We start from the raw sequence: 18,464 nt of genomic DNA, 5'->3' as shown, positions 1-18,464 counted from the left end.
AGTCACTGGACACGTTCTCTGCCTGCAGAGTTACAGCAGCCTTCGTGGGTGTTTGTTTGCTAGCTCATCCAGGCTCTCTGCTTTATTTTCTCTTGACCCTTCAACTTTTTCCACACTGGCCATGTCCGAAGTGATGAGTGTCTGTCACTGTTGCTGTGACAGAGATTTCCCAGGAGTCAGTGAGGGTGATTGCTGGCAGCACAGTATTAGGTAGCTGTCACATCTAATTGTGTAATCAGAGCAAAGCTCACAATGTGCCCTGCACGCTCTGTCTAGGTTACCATCTCCCTGGCTGTAGCACATACATATTGTATGTTTGTACTTGAACTTGTGAGGAAATTCATTTACATAATGCATTTCCTAGCTCCTTCTCCTAAAATTAACAATCACAACTACATGCCTAACCCTATCACTGACTGTAAAACAAGCTAAAACCTAAAAATTAAGTTTCAACCCTCAAACATCCCTTTGAATGTCCTCGCTTTCCAAAAACGTCCTCACTCTTGGGATCTAAAAATCACACACACACACACACACACACAGACATATATACACACATATACACACATATACGACACATCCTTCAGAGGATACCTGTCAACCCAGACCAGATTAGCATGCTGCTAGGAGGCAGAGGGAGCTCTCACGGCCACCTGGACTGTAATAGACACTGTGTACTTTCATTTACAAGAGGCCCTTTGATTTGGCCTCCTCCCCCACCTCATTCATTTTCTCCTTTGTTCTCTGTTAGAGAGCTCTCATCAGAGTTGCTGTGGCCAAGCAAATTTAATAATACTGTCTGTGTGTGCACAGCTTTTTGTTCGAAAAGGGAATAGAAATGCAGGTGCTTTTGAAAAATCTGCAGTCAACAATTCATAGCATGGCGTTAGCTTGTTCTTTTAATGAGATTATTCAGTATTATATCTTAAATCTGCTGTATATTCTGTGTGTTACTACTGTAAAGGTTAATGCCTTTGAAAGTTTTAATTGTTAGTGGTTGCTCGTAATGTAGGTGAACTGGGAATATAATTATCTGTTATCGACCTTATTGTTAACAACCATTAGCAGCCAGATTACAGTCCATACTGTTGCTGTGTGATTCAGGCCTGGCGTAGCCCTGCAGGCAGCTGATATCTCTGCCTCAGCTGTGGTCACTGACTAGAAGCTGGTGGTCCTGCAGCCTCAGACAGGAGCCTCAGCAGATGCCTGTCTGAGTCTATCCCATGGCTAGTTAGTCATATGTTTCCCCTCATTAATGTAAAATGTTCTCAGTATTTAGGTTAGGCCTTTATCCATTAACTGAACCAGGTTTATATTGTGTGCACATGCATGCATGTCTGTCAGCAGCTGGCGAGTTCTGTGGGATCCTTTTGGCTTGTTACCAGCAGTCATTAATCTGACCACATGTGTTTCAGAATCTGACAAACCTCAAGTTGGCTTCAAACAACAATATGGAGAGTTATTGGCTATTTAGAAAGAATTATTGGGGAAACTTGTCCAGCTTTCTATTTTCCAGTTTTATAGTAGTTTTAGGACTGTAATAAGTAATCAGGCCTTTCGAGGAATCCATGAATCAGGTCAAGATTATTCTTAAATAGTAGCATTTTTATTTAGATTTTACAGTGACATACGCTCCTGGATATCACAGTAACATATTTGTACCAGAAAAGTGAAATTTTAAGCATATCGTGAGTGTTCGGGTAAGTGGTTGGTGCAGATTGATGCAAGGCATGTGCAATGTTCAGAGAGCAAACAGCTAGCTTTAGATTTAAAGGGTTATGTGTGGGTGTGGTGAGATTCTCTGTAACACTTAATGGAGATTTTTTTATTTTTTTATTATAGCCTGAACTTTCCTGATGCAGCAAACCTCACACATTTGGTGCCATAAAAAGGTTTAAAGAAATGCCACAAATTACCTTTGACACAAGTCTGTATAGATTTTTGAGGTGAAATTATCTGTGAACATGACCGGAAACTCAACACATGTAATGACAGCGAAGCGTGGCTTTTGTAGCAGGTTGTGTGTGTCATCTGTCAGTCACATCTGTACGCCAGCTGTGACTCATGCAGGTTTATCAGAATCTGTCAAACAGAACTCTCTCTGACCTCGCTCTCACCTCCTATCCATCAAGGTCTTTCTGGTTATTTTGTTTCTGTTTTGTTGTAACATCTTTTGTTAAAGAACATTAAAAGTCAAAGTGCCCTTTCCACTTCCTGTAGCCTACAGCTGCTGTAATCCTGGAGTTCATGACTATGATGGCCATCTGTCACACTGCAGTCCCTGAACGCACTGATGGAAAAATCACATACCAGGCAGCATCTCCAGGTACATCACACCTTCATGAACACAGCTATTGTAGAATTAGTGTAATACAGCTTGTGATTATCTACAGTCTAGTGTATGATGTGTGTGTGTGTACAGGTTGGGAATTGTATTACAGCCCAGACTTTGTAGGGGACTCAAAAATATTATACACAAAGGACATCATCAAAATGGCTTTAAACAAACACAAACTTACACATTCAAGTTTAGCATGCAGCACATTCTCCAAATGTGTGCAGCTGTCAAACATACCAGTTACAAACAACCAATACAAAAGGGGAAGTAATAGCAGCAGCAGCAGCAGTTTAGACCTGAAGATGTAGAAAAGATGATGTGCCTCGTAGAAATAAAAAAACAATAACAATTTATTCTGCAGTTTTAACCAGTTGTAGTAATTATTACAGCTGAAAAGGACATAGTCACTTGTGCTGAGTTAAATATTACACCAATAAACAACAGCTTTGTAAATGATTTCAAAAATATGTAAGTTTATTGTACAGATATTCACCACAAAAGACAACTAAATTAGGACCCCAAACCCTCACAATGACACAGTGTGAGCTCATTAATCTTACATTATTCTGAAGAAAATATGGCTCAGTTTACAAATTAAGTGAATGTTAAATATTAAAAACATAGAAACACAGAAGCTGCAGCTATAAAAATAGAAAATAAACTTCACTCATTGCCTCTAGGTGGCACAAGTGTCCAAAAAAAGCTGTTACTGTCCTTGTCTGTAGGTAGTGCTCGGCACCACCTTTTTCTGAAGTACAGTAAATTGCAGAAGCTGTTATGTTTCTTGCTGATAGGTTGGACTTTGTTCAGGTTGGACAGGAACTACAAGTCTTAAGCAGGTGGTGCTGCAGCTCTTGATGATAAAGGCTGGACCTGTTTCCAGGTGCTTTGCATCAGTGATACTGCATGTCCTTGATATTTCTTTTTGTTGAGCTATTTAATTTTCCATCTAATGACCTCTGTTTTTATCAAATGGAGCACATCACCACTGCCTCCAGTATTTCCTAAAGACATTTATATATCATCAGCATCAGTGCAGGAGAGAGCCAGGAAACATATTAGAAAAGGAAATATCCTGTTTACAAAATACATGGTGTATGTCACTTTGATTCTTTGAGCCTCACTGTGATTCTTTAGTCTATCACATACACAGCTTGATGTGATAGACTGAGACACCTATCAATCAAGAAAACTTGCCCTAAAACATAGTTCTTCTTAAACTTTAACATGTTTGAAATCACTACCATGACAAACAAGAAGGGAAATTAACCACGGAGACCTTAAAAAATGCTGCCTTTGTATTTTTCTAGAGTGACTGCAGCTTAAAGCATTTCAACTTTGGCTTCAGCACTCAGACGTAGCGGTTGCCCCTGGCAGCAGTATGTAAATTTCCTAAAAAATAAACGACCATCCTAATGAACTCTGAAAATGTCAGTATGCCTGAAGGCACAGTGTGCGGCACCAAATGTAAACAAAGAGGTAGCTCTTATCACAAAAACTCAAAAGACAGGATTTGAAGCTTCTGCTTCTGCTACATTGATTGATACAGATCAACTGGACAATAACTAAATATTAATCAGAGATGATATATTTCAGTAATGCTTGTTTTTACATCTCTACTTAAACTCTTCCATCAAATATTGCATATACTTTTAACATGTGTGATGCAAAATTATCATTGAGCCTTTAATAAATGCACACTGATTTGCTGAAGTGTGTTATTTAATAACTGAACAAAGCAATGCTGCTGCTTTTTGTCCTACATTTTGCTTTTGATATGAGAGATGATGGGGTTTTTTGCCTGATTGCTTAGAACAATCATGGTCTTTAGGAGCTTTGGGGTTTGAAGCAAAGCAGGGGAACGGCTGCAAAGAGAAAGCTAGTTAAGTGAACTGTAAAAAACAAGCAGAGAGCCTTTTTCTTGCACTGCAGCATCCTCATGCAAGCTGTAGTATAAGCTACCTGGTCCACAGCATTCAGTTTCTGCCCACATTGTGAAAATGTGTCAAGATTAACTAGTTTTATTTAGCAAATATGAATATACTTCTTATCATAAATGTCACGTTCAGATTCCATGTTATCTTGAGGCAGCATGGCTGTGTGCTTTTTCAGGGGTGTGTTCATCTGTAACATTTTCGGTTTTCTCTTTGCTTCCAAGATGAAGGAGCTCTGGTGAGAGCAGCACAAAACCTGGGCTTTGTGTTTTCTGGTAGAACCCCAGACAGTGTCATCGTGGAAATGGTAAGTTGGACAAGATCAGTTTGACGGCAGGGAGGCAGGCAAACTGCTTCACTGTTGTAGTGATTGATGAATTCACTCCATATTTAATGTAGGCGTCATGATAGTCAAGTCAAGATCTTGAAGCAGCTATTATCGATATGTGTAATGTCAGAGGCGTTGCTCGCAGTAATGAACTTCAGAGAATTATCACCCAACTCTGCAGCTCCTCTCAGCTTTATGGAGCTTTATAGCAAGTTTCAGGTCATTGTTAAGCTGTCTGGTCCACAACTTTACTGTCTTGGTTCACCCTCACTGCTCTCATAGTGTTGTTCTGGGCCACAGCAGGCAGCTGTTTTCAGAGAAAAAGCTCTAAAAACCCACTGTGTACTACAAATTCTTTATGTGCTCTCAATGCTAGATGCGTGATACTAACGACAAAAGCATCAGCTAAATCTCAGAACAGAGTAAAGAAATGTATTGTACTTTTACTATCATACCTTTTTTGTCATAAATAATAAAAACAAATTATATTTTTTACCAGTTCATAGACTGTATGATATATCATATCAATTTATTGGGTGCTGTAGAGATACAAAAAAGTCAGATGTTCCATGCTTAACAACATGTATTTTCTTTCAACTCTACATCACAAAATTTATTTTACGGCAATTCATGAACCACAGTGCACATTCCATTATTTTTTTCATGAAGTATTAATGTCTCTACAATCAGTGGAATATCTCTAGGATGCAACTTAAGCAATTAATTCGCAATTTTTTTCGTAATGCTCAGATGTTCCAAAACAGACCTTGAGAAAAAACTAGTATGCATAATTCCAAAGAGAACTCAGCCTTTTGTATTAACATGGTCCAGTAATGGAAAATGTGATTATATCCTGAGCTGATACGGTGTGTGTCCTCTCCAAAGCTTAGGTCATCCATCCTGTTGTTCCCTTAATTGGCTAACCTGATGATTGCACTCAGAGAGGCTGAGGCAGAAAGGCCAAAACCCTTTTCATTTTTTTATCTTCTGCTGAGAACATCTTGTCTGTAAGACGTTTGTCCAATTTTGTAACCTTTATTAGGCCCTCTAAAGCTCTCAGCATCTATTTAATCATCCTGTCTTGTACCTAGCGCTTTCTACAATTAAGTAAGTTAATTGAATTTTACCTTGTTATTCTCCCGCCATCAGCTCAGTGCAGGCAACTGATAAACACATTTAAAGTGCAATTAAGGCTGATTGGAGCAGGGTGGCAGGGTTGGCTAGTGCTACTTAAGATAAGTTGTCTCAGAAGAAGACTGAGGTTGAGGAATCAGTCTCTCTTTGGAGTGTGTTGACTTGTCTGTTTCTTTTCGATTCAGCTCGGAACAGAGGAGAGGTATGAGCTGCTTCATGTGCTGGAGTTTACAAGGTACGACTTTGATGACAGTTCTTTTTATTAGTCATTATTCGTACAACTGCAGCAGTAATTTGTTGTCCAAACAGGCCGTACAGGTGCACATAAATAATTTTACTTGCAATCTGATCCCCAAAAGAATCACATGCTATCAGAATTTATCTTCCTTTAGCCGTTGTGATTTATACTAATTAATTGTGTGACCTCGGTGCGATATCTTGTTACCCACCGCTATGATTTCTAATTTCAGCAGACATATGCTAGCTCAAACTGTACGTGATAATTTGCTCTAGTGGCTGTTACACCTTGTAATGTGATTTCTCTCACTTGCCTTCTCTCCTTATCCCACCTTCTCTCTTTTAACTCCCCCATTGCCTTTTTCTGTCACAGTGCGAGGAAGAGGATGTCAGTCATCATGCGCACCCCATCTGGGAAGATCCGCCTCTACTGCAAAGGAGCTGTGAGTGTCTCTCTCCATGGCAACGCATGACTGCCCGTCACCATCATCGCCACATACACGAGTGTCGAAAGCTCTCCTCCCCTTATTGCTTCTCGCTCTTGTCACAGAATCTTTTCGATGAGCAGCAGCATTTACTGTAGCAAGATCAACATATTTCACACATGTTCATGTTACAAAATACACGAAACAAAAATGATATTTCACAAGAAGGCACTGAGGAACTAGAAATTACCACACTAGGCTCATTCCACCATCGTAGATTCTGCCATCAACATCTAATAAGACTGAGACTTTCTTATTCACTTTTTCTTATTGTGTAAATATGTGGATAAAGACAAGTATAACAAACAAATGTTGAATTTTCTGTGTTTTCACGTTCACACTTTTCAGGTTCTGTTATATGTTTTAATATTATGCTGACTTCTTATTAAAAACACTTAGCTTACTACTCAGATTTATAGTAATTTATACATTGCAGGATCCAGATGCATTTATTCATTCCCTCGTAATTTAATTTTAAGCATGTGATTATTTCAGTACAAATTCCCTCAGGGTTTTTGGGCAAATCTGAGTAGAAACAAAAATGTGTAACTCCTAAGGGCTGGATCGTGCCTGAGACACTCATTTGCCAACTAGTCCAAGTCCAGGAGGTTCATTTTGTTCCCTTCTCTGGGTGTCAGTAACCAAGGAGTTTTTGTTTCCCTTCAGGACACAGTGATCTATGATCGTCTGGCAGACAGCTCTAGGTACAAAGAGATCACATTGAAGCACCTGGAGCAATTTGCCACTGAGGGTGAGTGGACAAACATCGCCCCCTGGCCGCCAAAAGTAAAACATCTTTTCGGATGTTTCTAACATCTCTGCCTCCCTATTTATTTCTGGTCATAATCAACACTCGTTCATCACTTGCAGTAGAATCCGTAGAATATTTTGCTAATTTACATTTACATGCCATTTTCTGATAATATAAGGAATCTTAACCTAAGGCAGTGGAGCAGAAAGAAACTGCATCAGAGTCTCTTCTTGCTCTGTGTTCATACTGCCCCCTTGTGAGATGCAAGCAAAATGATGTCATTGGGAATATTTGATGTAGGCTAAATATAGCATTCAGTACAGATTGTGAAGATCTTCAGTCACAGTCATTTGGAAAGGCATGAATAAAATATGATCATGTACTTTTTGAATAAATTATTATAATATCTGTATCTTTTTGACAAAAGTAACAGTAACTACGGTAACTTTATATTTGATCTTTCTTAAAATTTGCACTCAACAAAGAATCCATCAGTCTTTGTTGTGTTCTGAGATTTAAACTTCTAACAGCTTTATGTTTATGTGAACTACTCTGCACAGACGTTATTTAAATCAATAACATACTTTGAATATCACACATTTGTTAACTAAGTGACTAGATGTCAGATGACTAGATGGTAGTTTCTAATTGACAGGGACAACACTCATTGACCAGTAAGAAAAAAAAGAACTGTAAATTAGCAATCTGTTGTACAAATGTTATAAGGCTTTATCACACACATACTGGATATAGAAAAGATAATAAATATGCACAAGATTGTATAGTGCACCCACCTCATTTTCTTAATAAATCCAAGATTGCCATTGCAAATGAAAGATTAGGACTTATAAGCAGGTCATGAATGTATAGTTATCATGTAATAGTGTTTGCTCAACTATAAAGCAAATAGGTCACCAATAGTTACACTACACAGCCTCTATCAGCATGAACTGTGTGTTGAATGCTAAAAATCTAGTCAACAAATTTTTGAAATAGAAAATGGTTAGAAATTATGACATTTGAACTGGGTTTCTCTCATCCAGGGCTGCGCACTCTGTGCTTTGCGGTGGCAGACATCAGTGAGTCGTCCTATCAGCACTGGCTGGAGATCCACCACAGAGCCTGCACTTCCCTGCAGAACAGAGCCCTCAAACTGGAGGAGAGCTATGAACTGATAGAAAAGGTTTGAAAACTGAACTAGTCACCTTGTTCGCTAGTCCTGTATTTATTGACCTGGCCACATGCTGCTTTGTAAAAAAACATATGTTTGGAAGCCTTCTGTGCATCTGCAGCAAGCCCAGACTTGACTGAACTAAAGGCCTCCTGGGTAACCACTGTGGGTACTGCAATCACAACCGGAAATCTGCAGATTTCCAAATTGTGTGTGTGTGTGTGTGTGAGAGAGAGAGAGAGTGAAATCTGAGGTTTTACCAGCAGGTAGAATTGGTTTTCTGTGAGGTGGGTCTATGTGGAAGCACTAGTCAAACACAGGAAGCCACAGTCGTAAATCACCCACTTGGCATGTTCTTCATGGCTGCTCCTGGCTGCCCAAAACAAATGGAAGCAATCAATCATGAAATAAACATAAAAGCTTTCAGAGGGGAAAATGTAATGTGCCTTGCTTAATGGGCAGAGTGTGGCACTGATGCTGCCAGGGTTTGGGGTTCATTGCTCTTTGGGGCCACTTATACTTGAAAACACACACAGTAAAGCCACATGGTGGCACAGTGGAGTCACAGTGAAATTTTAAAGACAGACGTTTCAACACTGTGGGTAATCAGTCATCTGTAGCTACTCTTTCACATCATCTCTCAAATAAATTGATTACTTAATGCAGATGGATATAAGAAAATTATGAAATTTTATCTAACCTTAATTCAGCCTTCAGTTTTACTCTGTTTTTAAATGTTTATTGCATCCAAATGATGAGTATTTGATGTACTTATTTGCAACCTATAACACAAATGATTATCTTCAGTCATTATATGTTAAATTTCCATTACTTTTACATGACTATGCTTTAGAAAGTAAAGCACATGATGGCTGAATCACCCTTTTATAGTGAGTCATGTTTTATAGTCCTGCAAAAATATAAAGTAAGTTGCTCGGGGTGTTCATGAAAAAGTTTCCCAACTTCTTATCTAATTGGCTTATGCTGACTTTGAATATTTCCTGGATTACTGACTCTTAATATCATTTAACTGCCAGTTACTAGACAGAATATTCCAGGAAAACCATCAGGAGGTCAGTGTTAAATGCAGCCAATAGAAACTGCCAGCTTTGTGGTCTCCCACACTGTGGCCCCTGTTTGCAAACTTATAACTCCTCTTCCTGCACAATATGAGCAGATAAGAGGGCTACTGTCTTTCCACATTAGCTGTGAACTCTCTCACTGCTGCATTGACATTGAGACCCAACATTCATCACTCAGATTATACTTAATGGTCTACCAACACCAGACAGAGTCTACCAGCATTTGGCTAGTGACTTGTGTTATGGTCCCACCCTGGCTCGGGGGCTGAAATCCTGATCCAAGTGGTTCTTTTTTTCATTATCCACAAAGAATGCCTTTAACACCAACCACAGGAACAATTGAACAATTCACATCAAAACAGCAAATGAGGACTCGTCAGATCTAGTCATGTTCTTCCCCAGGCACAGTTTTCCATGTTGTGTGGTTTCAAATAATCACAGCGGACAGAGCTACAGACGGACAGGCAGCAGGGCTCAGGTCACTACTTAAAGAGCTTCCCCTGCTTTTCCTCTGCTGCTGGCTCTTGTCTCCCCCTCTACCCCTGGGTCTTGTCAAATCTTTGGCCCATATGAACCCCTAACCAGCCCAAAAGAACCACCAAGTTTCCTGGGAAAAGCACCAAACAGTATTTTGTGGGTGTGCTTGTGTGAGAGAGATCGTGGTGGCAGATGCTCACACAGAGGCACAGTAACTGATCCAAAACCTCTTAAGCTCGTGGTGGTTTTTCTGGGTGATAAACAAGAGCAGCTGATGAAGGGGGAAAAAAACACGACTGAGTGAGTGACACAATCCCGGCTCGCATGTTTCTCTGACACATGATGTTTTAAAGGCCCTCATCTGTTATGGTCGCCACTTACTGACTTTTTTTCTGTCTTCTCTTCATTTCTGTTGTAGAACCTGCAGCTTCTGGGGGCCACAGCGATCGAGGACAAGCTCCAGGATAAGGTGCCTGAGACTATAGAGACTCTAATGAAGGCCGACATCAAGATCTGGATCCTGACTGGGGACAAACAGGAAACAGCCATCAACATTGGTAAGCCTCAGGGACAGAAAGATGACTAGTCTTTTGATTTTGAATATACTGTTCTATCACTAAAACTATTATTAGCAATACCAATAATAGTGAAATACTTTGCAACGATTAGTTGATAGACATAAAAGTAATTTGCCTACGATTAAGATACTCAATTAATAATTTTGAGTTATATTTTAAGAAAGAAATATCAAAGTTCTCTGGTTCCAGCTTCTGAAATGTTTAGATTTTCTGGTTTCTTCAGTCTTCTGTGTTAGTAAACTGAATATCTTTGGATTGTAGACTGTTGGTCCGGACAAAAAAAGACATTTGAGGACATCATCTTGGCCTTTGGGAAATGGTGATCAACATTTTTCACCATCTTCTGGCATTTTATAGACCAAATGACTTGTTTGCACTTAAAGACTTAAAATGTGTGCATCATGACACAGCCCTGTTTGTGTCTTAAAGCAAATGGAAAGTCACCAGTAAGCCTGATCTTTAGTGTGATAAAGTGTTCACCAGCCTCTTATAGGTACTCCAGTCAGTCCTGTGGTCATTCTTCACCCAACAAGACAAACTATTGACAAGCAGAATGTTTTTCCGTCACACATATCTAGCAAAAGCATCTGTCACAGAATGCCAGATGATGTATGAGCACACTGCACTGATACGAAATAAATAACATGCATACGTACACAAACAGGCACCTCTCACGTAGCCGGCTCCCGTCGGGAATTTAGCCTTGCAGATGTTATCAGAAAGGTGAAGGACTGACTGTGTTGGACCAGTTCAATTCATATTCCTTTTCCTTATATGGCTCTGGCGTTATCACTCTTAGATGTGGTTAAACTGGTTCAGATTACTTAAAACAAATCAACGAATTAATACAGCCAACATGTTAACACAGAGGTCAGAAAAATAGATACTGAAAGTACCTCCGTTTGTGGCTACCTACCACTGTGGCCTGACTGAATCAGCCCTTTGTGCCCGCTGTGCCCAGATGTGAGAGGGCTCTACAGCAGCAAAGCTCACTGGAAGTATTTTTACAGGTCCACCGTTTGACTGAGTTGCTGTGTAAAATTCTCCTCTCAATATTGACTTTGTTTTTTACTATTTTCCTCACTGAAAGGCGATCCCCATTGGCAGGGTTAATGGTGCACCTTTTGCCACAATGTACTGGTGAATTTGGCTCATCACATTTAGGTTTTCCTACATTTTGAGGTGGCCTGAACCACCAAAACGGTACTCTTGGCACAACATAACATAAATCAGCAAGAATCCAGCTGAGTTTACTTAATTTAACACATTTACAACATTGAAACATGACAGGTCAGTTTGATCTGTCTTGTGTCACAGCAGAAGCTGTAAATACTGACATTGTTTCAGTGTGTTCCTAATCCTGAACTATCATGACATAATGTACAATACCTACTCTGACACCAGAGTCTGGCTGCCTGAGGAGAGAGCAATGTTTGCTCTGGGACCCGCTCCCAGTGCTGTGAGCTGTTGGTTGAGGGGAGCTATACAGTATGTACGTAATGCTCAGGACGGGTCAGAGCCAGAACTCAATGAAAGGAAAGTGCCTGCTGTTCAGCCCGTTGAGAAACTTTACCAACTCCACTGAAGGAATCGCAGATGAGAAGGCAAGCACATAAACGACACTGTGTTAATCTTAGCCACGGGGTGCATCATCCCCTTAAGCAGAGACATGAAAGGGTAAATACAGCCCAAGATCTGCCAACACAAATACTTCCTACCTACTTTACCATGCCCAATAATTAATGTCAGGTCCCCACTCTTCCTGCCTCCCAAAATCCTGGTTTGTGGTATTCATTTTGAGTGCCTTCTGTGGCTAAAATCCATGTCCTTAATTGTTGCTCCCGTTGCAACATCTGAGATTACTGTGACATGAATGTCGTTGTTACACATTCCTCAAATCCTGTGGGAGCAGTGTTTAGTTCCGCCTGAGATGGAGAAAGGCCAGGAATTTAACTTTTTCTGGTGAAATTAAAAAAAAAAAAAAAGGGCAGTTTGGCCACAGTCAAATGAGCTTAAGGTAAACACATTAAGCGGAAGGGCTGTGGCAGGAATTGACAAGGGGGAAGGGAGTAGAGACAGTGTTGAGATGGGGAGACATTTTCCACACATTGGCAAATTTTGGACGTTTGCACCTTTGCACTTAAGAAAACAATCTGCTAGACCCAGACCTCAACCCTGTTTGGTTTTGAGTCCAGCTCTGGAGGGGGAAAACTACTCATTTCCTCATGCAAGGCCCCCTCTGTGTGTACTGTGTGTGCACAATTGTGTTTGACTGTGACTGTGTGTTTTTGTGTGTTTTGTGCATAATCTTATCTCAGTTTCACTCCGAGAAAATGCCACCCATGTACATACAAAACAGGGGCTTTGTGGTAACCCCCCTAAAAGAAACTAAAATATCTTTCCAGACAGAAGCGAAGTGTTGCAACCCACAAATATTCATGCGGTTATGCCACAGATGGTAGCCTTTTTCATACAGCCATGGTATTAAACTGAAGGCTTCAGTCTTGGTTCGTGAAACATTTCTGTTTTCCCTTATGGGAAGCTCTTTATACCACCTTGCTGGTGACCCCGAGCATCTGTCCCAGCCAAGAACTGAGGAGAACGCTCCCCAGAGAGCCATGTTGGGTAACTCAGAGTTGTAACTGCCTATTAAAACAGGAAACTGACAAACCCTTGTAAACCAAACTCATTAGTCATGTCCCGAGACACTGGCTCTGAGCTGTAACATTTTAATTGGTATCTTTTTAATGTTGTATCGCTACATTTTGTAGTATGTTTGTTTGATTTTGTTTCTTCTTTTTAAGAGTTTTTGTTTCATGTATTTAATGTGTGTGTATTTAGAAAAAGCAGATAAGTTGTCACCAAGATTACAGCTAATGAGGATCTAAAAAAATAAACTACATTACTTTTAATATAGTGAAAGGATCAGTATAAGTAGAAATTTAATACATTTGCTGCCTACTCTCCTGTTTACCTATTATTCTTTTGAAATCTAATAAATTTTCTCTGTGAAATGTATAACTTCATCTTCTGTTTTTCTTTTTTACTGTAGGACATTCTTGCAAACTACTGACCAAGAACATGGGTATGCTCGTGATCAATGAGGACACACTTGATGTGAGTATTTAGCATTTTGTCTGCCCACAAACTTCCTTGCATACAGATCCAACTGTCTAACCAAAACCCATAAAACTCAGAAGTTTTAGAAAAAGTTTTTACCAAACTGTTGCTCTTTCTAATCTGCATATTGCTCTGATTTTTTCATGGTTTAGTCACTGAGTTTAATCATAATTTAGTTTCTCCGTTTCAATCCAAAAAGTAATCAAAAATGTTATTTGACTCATACATCCATCCTAAATTCTCCACAGCACAAATGCACAATCCATTGATATTTGAATGCAGTATAATTCTCATGATCAGACTCACTTAGTACTACTAATTACCACTGACTGCTGTTGTTCAACCTTTGTTAAACTCATGTTTTGCATAGTGGTTGAATGAAGCTAACTGGTACTCTCTTTATTTCCAGCATTTCCCAGTTCTTGTTTTTAAAATCCTCTATCATTCAAAAACAACTGCTGATCTCAGTTTCATCTACAATGAAACCAGTCTCAATACATTAAATGAATACTATTTGCCATTATGTTATTTTAGTTCTGTAAGAGATAAATGTCAATTACAGCTAACGTGATTGTCGATGTTAATCAGAAAACAGAACAGTGCACTTTATTATCTGTGATTCTCATACATTTCTAGCGCTCATTACATAATTCTATATTCCTACACAGATAATCCAGTTTAAAGCTGCACATATAATAAGTTCAAACAATTACTAAGAAATATTTTAAAATATCAGGGGTGATTTTGGTACAAAGTACAATCTCCTCACCAAACCTGTTTTTAAAAAAAGACTTGAAACTGAAAGGATGAGGCCACAAGGAGCCGTCCACACACACAGCGACCAAATCTGCCTTTAACATCTTTAAAGCCAGTGTCATTCTTTCTGCGTCCGCAAGTATGTGAGGGTCCCCTAGGGTCCATGTGACATTAATTTCATCATCAGTGGGTGTACGCGTAGGCTCTGTGCGGACATCCACATACTTCTAATCTGTTGTGACCGCACGAACTTGACCACACGGCCACTATGCTACAATCAATAGACGCCAGTCTACTGTGCATGTGTAGAATGCGTCCTCCAATTGGACTCCAGAAAGTAATATAAACAGAACTACAACGTGTCTGTGGTCTGTGCAGCTGTCCGCTTGGGAGGATATTCAGGCCTTTAGACACCCAGCAGCGAAGTCTGTTGACCCTCCAGCAGGAGAGCCTTGTCTGTTGTTTCTGAGATGGAAAAGGGCAAGTCCCTCCACTTCCAACAGGAGAGAGGAGCCACAAATGGAGAAGAAACTCAACTGGGTTTAGTTTGTTAGACAAGAAGGGTGGATTAGTGAGAAGAAGTGGATAAAAGAGGGGAAAGCAGCAAGGGGGTTCTTTGGGGGTGATGACGGACGGCGTTCATTCTGTCAGCCAGTCGTTAAGCGTGATAAATGGAGTTGAGGTAAAAATTTGGGGTCGGTGCATTCATAAGGCACACGGACCGGCGCTTTGAAATGTCAGCTCCCATTCTCTTGTGGTTGAGCAGATGCTTACATAAGGCAGTTAGTTAAAACGCAAAGGGAGAAACCTCTCCACCAAGACTGAGGAGGCACAGTGAGCAGAGGGCCAGGCAGCAGAGTGCTCTCGTGCTGCGAAGGAGAGTAATTGGAGCATGTCTTCCCTCTTTGCTGTGTTTAGAAATAGTTATCAAAGGGAAGACAAAGTTTTAGACATCCTCTGTACTAAATCTTACTTGAGCTGAAATTCCCTCAGTGAAACTCAGTCTCCAAGGTAGGATTAGGTCATTTTGAACAGCTTTGTCTTGCAGTCAGCGTGTTTAATCATCTGGAGAGCTAACAGTGCTTATTGAGCACTAGTATATTAATCTTTACAAAGTACAGACACAGATAGATGGGGCTCATTATTCTCAGCTTTTATAGAAAATGTATGTGTTTATTTCGATTATTTTAAAAACTTGCTGAGGTGTTTTTTCAGTGAGATGGTGGTCAGAAAAATATGCGTCCATGCATCTCTAACTAAGGTGCAATATCCCCTTTTTGGGTGCCTCCTTGTCTAAGACAGATGATGACATTATGTCCATACAAATGTCCAGATTCCACATCATGAGTGTCACGTCCTGTTGGCTATATCACTCAAGAGCTATATCAACAATGGAGCTCAGTCTTTATGGGAAGCTCTTGTGGATCTCTGAATGGACATCACATACCCATTCCAAAACCAAACACTAGCTAGTCACATAGGCTAAACTGGTCATTATAGCCATAACAAAGAGGCTTTAGGACGAGACATGTAGCATTAGTGCTAAAACTCCTCAGTGCAAATTAGGGGGGGGAAAGCCTAACCACTTGAGGAAATGGTAAACTTTGCTTATCACAGTATGTGATGAATGGATTGTGCCCCAAACAGAGTGAATTCCTTCTCATGCAACTGGTGCATTAGCTTATACAAAGCATGCACACACATATGCACATATGCATATGTCTCTTTGTTAACTGAGATGGAGAGGCTTTCTTCTTTGGCTTTGTGGTTGAATGTAGATATCTATGCCGATTCTGATACACACACACATATATACACACAGGCCTGCCTTCTGCTCACCATCTCGTGCTGTTTTACAGAGCCCATCAGGGATGGCTAAGTCCTCGCAGCTGCTTTCTGCTTGTATCCTCTTGCTTAGTTTCCCTCCTCCGTTAATCCATCATCTCTTTCTGTGTGTGTCTCTCACTCTCCTCTCGCTTTGTGAAATGTAAAGCCCCTTTCTACAAATATTTCCTTTAAGCTGGGGTTTCAGAGTTTTGTTATGCCAAGCGAACATTGCATGGTCCCCCTGGTACAATCTGACTGCTTTGACATATCGGACTTTGACACCATACCGAACCCCTCCCTCCCTCAGTCCTGTTAATGTCCAACATTTTTTAATGATTACAGCTGTTTGAGCATCTGCTTGGCACATTAGGATGTGTATGTTGCATTGTACCATTGCACTGTATCTGCCCATTTAAATCTGTCTTTCCTTCTCTTTTTTAAGTCATTTAACATTTAATCAGCACCTGCACATTTGCCGATATTACCACACCACCGTGAAGGATATTATTTGGACAACTGCACAAAGTGCTTCTGTCATATTTTTTAAATTTTGCAGCCATGTGCAGTAAAAAAAAAAAAAAAAAGTTTTTTACTTTTACTTTTTAATGAAAATACACATGCAGTACATTTCCCTCTCACTCAGAAAATGGTTCCATACAGAAATTGGTTTTATTTCCTAATGGCTTTCCCATCTGCGAGGAAGATGATGGAATGATGAATACAATGATGATCTCACCACTCCATCTATTCAGTCCACATGCCCCCATGGCAGGACAGTTAATCCTCTTGTCATTCTCATATTTATGGTTTTTCATCATCACTCATCATTTTAGCTGTATATACTGTATAAGCAAACATGATCCATTCACAGAGCCCATCCATGTTATCACCTCATGGACGAGGCCTGAGTGTAATAAACATGTGGAATATGGATAAAACACCAAGAGCAGCTGCTCTGTAGCAGTTCGGGATTAGCAATAGGAGTGAAAAGATCTCACTCAAATATTTAATGTTAATAAGAGATGTGTAGAGATTTATTAACTTTAGTATTGTGAGTAAAAAGTATCCTCTCAATATGAATATTATTGTGGAGCCCTTTAGTGTTGCGCCACAAAATGTTTCTTGTACATCCCACCACAGTAGATAAAATATAAATCATACAGTAGAAAGCTAATAAAAACACCCAAGGGCAGTTTTTCCCCTGAAAACGTATCTTAAAAAAACATAGAAACTTCTTTGGTGCTGAGATGATGTTTTGAAATGGCAGGAAAAAAAAACATATGAAATCATTTTTCTAATGAGCCATTGAAATGTTGCAATTGAAGCATAGAATATATGCTTCTTATGCTCCATCATTGTAAGAGGTTCGCTTAAATTTTACTTTACAAACATGAAAAAGCTGTTATTCATAGATGTTATGTGCACCTAATAAATTTTTGTAGTAATTCTGAAATTGTTTTATAGTAGTTTTGTATCTGTTAACAGATAAAAGACAAATGCTTTTAAAACAAAAACAAAAAATAAACTGCACTAAATAACATTACTGACTCATATATTAATTAATCATAATCAACTTGCACATTAGACTCTTGAAAACCATCTAACAACAGTGCATATTTCATCCATGAACTGTAATACAAAAGGTTTTATTTCTAATAACTAATTACAACAACTGACATTCATGAAATGTTTTCCATCACACAGAGAACAAGGGAAACCCTCAGCCACCACTGTGGAATGCTTGGAGATGCCCTCTACAAGGAAAACGACTTTGCTCTTATTATTGATGGGAAGACTCTCAAATATGCTCTCACATTCGGAGTGCGCCAGTACTTCCTGGACCTCGCCCTGTCCTGTAAAGCTGTCATATGCTGCAGGTAAGATTTACTCTTGAGAAACAATAAAATAAACGTGAGACAATGATTCCATTGACCAAAATGAAAGAATGAAAACTGTGTTCCCATTGCAACAATCCTGCTTCCTGAACCAGCTTTCGCTTTTGAAAAACTTTAACCAAATATGTATATAAAGATAGAAAAGGTATCCACTTTAAGTCCACAAGTAAAGAAAACGAGAGACACTCAAGTGATTTTTTGATATGTTGCACATGTACCAACTGTTTTTTGAATATCAATACTTTGGTAACAGTATTAAAATACCAAATTTAATACTGAGTTTGTTCCAGTATTGGACATTGAATCAGATGAATGCCTATTTTAATTAAAGCTGTCTATGGTTGAACTACA

The 18,464-nt window shown here is 39.5% G+C and overlaps 1 protein-coding gene across 8 annotated transcripts in view; it reads left to right on the top strand.

Moving 5' to 3' along the window:
- atp8a1 (ATPase phospholipid transporting 8A1) overlaps positions 1-18,464 on the top strand; it is a 108,742-nt gene that overhangs the window by 53,646 nt on the left and 36,632 nt on the right. For all 8 annotated transcript variants that reach the window (XM_042418441.1, XM_042418438.1, XM_042418440.1 and 5 more), the window contains 9 exons: positions 2,221-2,326; positions 4,497-4,579; positions 5,920-5,969; positions 6,345-6,414; positions 7,123-7,207; positions 8,251-8,390; positions 10,356-10,494; positions 13,568-13,632; positions 17,923-18,095. In XM_042418441.1, coding sequence (XP_042274375.1) covers positions 2,221-2,326; positions 4,497-4,579; positions 5,920-5,969; positions 6,345-6,414; positions 7,123-7,207; positions 8,251-8,390; positions 10,356-10,494; positions 13,568-13,632; positions 17,923-18,095 — 911 coding nt within the window. The remainder of the gene's footprint in view (positions 1-2,220; positions 2,327-4,496; positions 4,580-5,919; positions 5,970-6,344; positions 6,415-7,122; positions 7,208-8,250; positions 8,391-10,355; positions 10,495-13,567; positions 13,633-17,922; positions 18,096-18,464) is intronic.

The sequence above is a fragment of the Thunnus maccoyii genome, chromosome 8, assembly GCF_910596095.1.
Source record: "Thunnus maccoyii chromosome 8, fThuMac1.1, whole genome shotgun sequence".
Taxonomy (NCBI): domain Eukaryota; kingdom Metazoa; phylum Chordata; class Actinopteri; order Scombriformes; family Scombridae; genus Thunnus; species Thunnus maccoyii.
The sequence above is the reverse complement of the archived record's forward strand: the minus strand, read 5'-3'. Positions and strand labels throughout refer to the sequence as shown.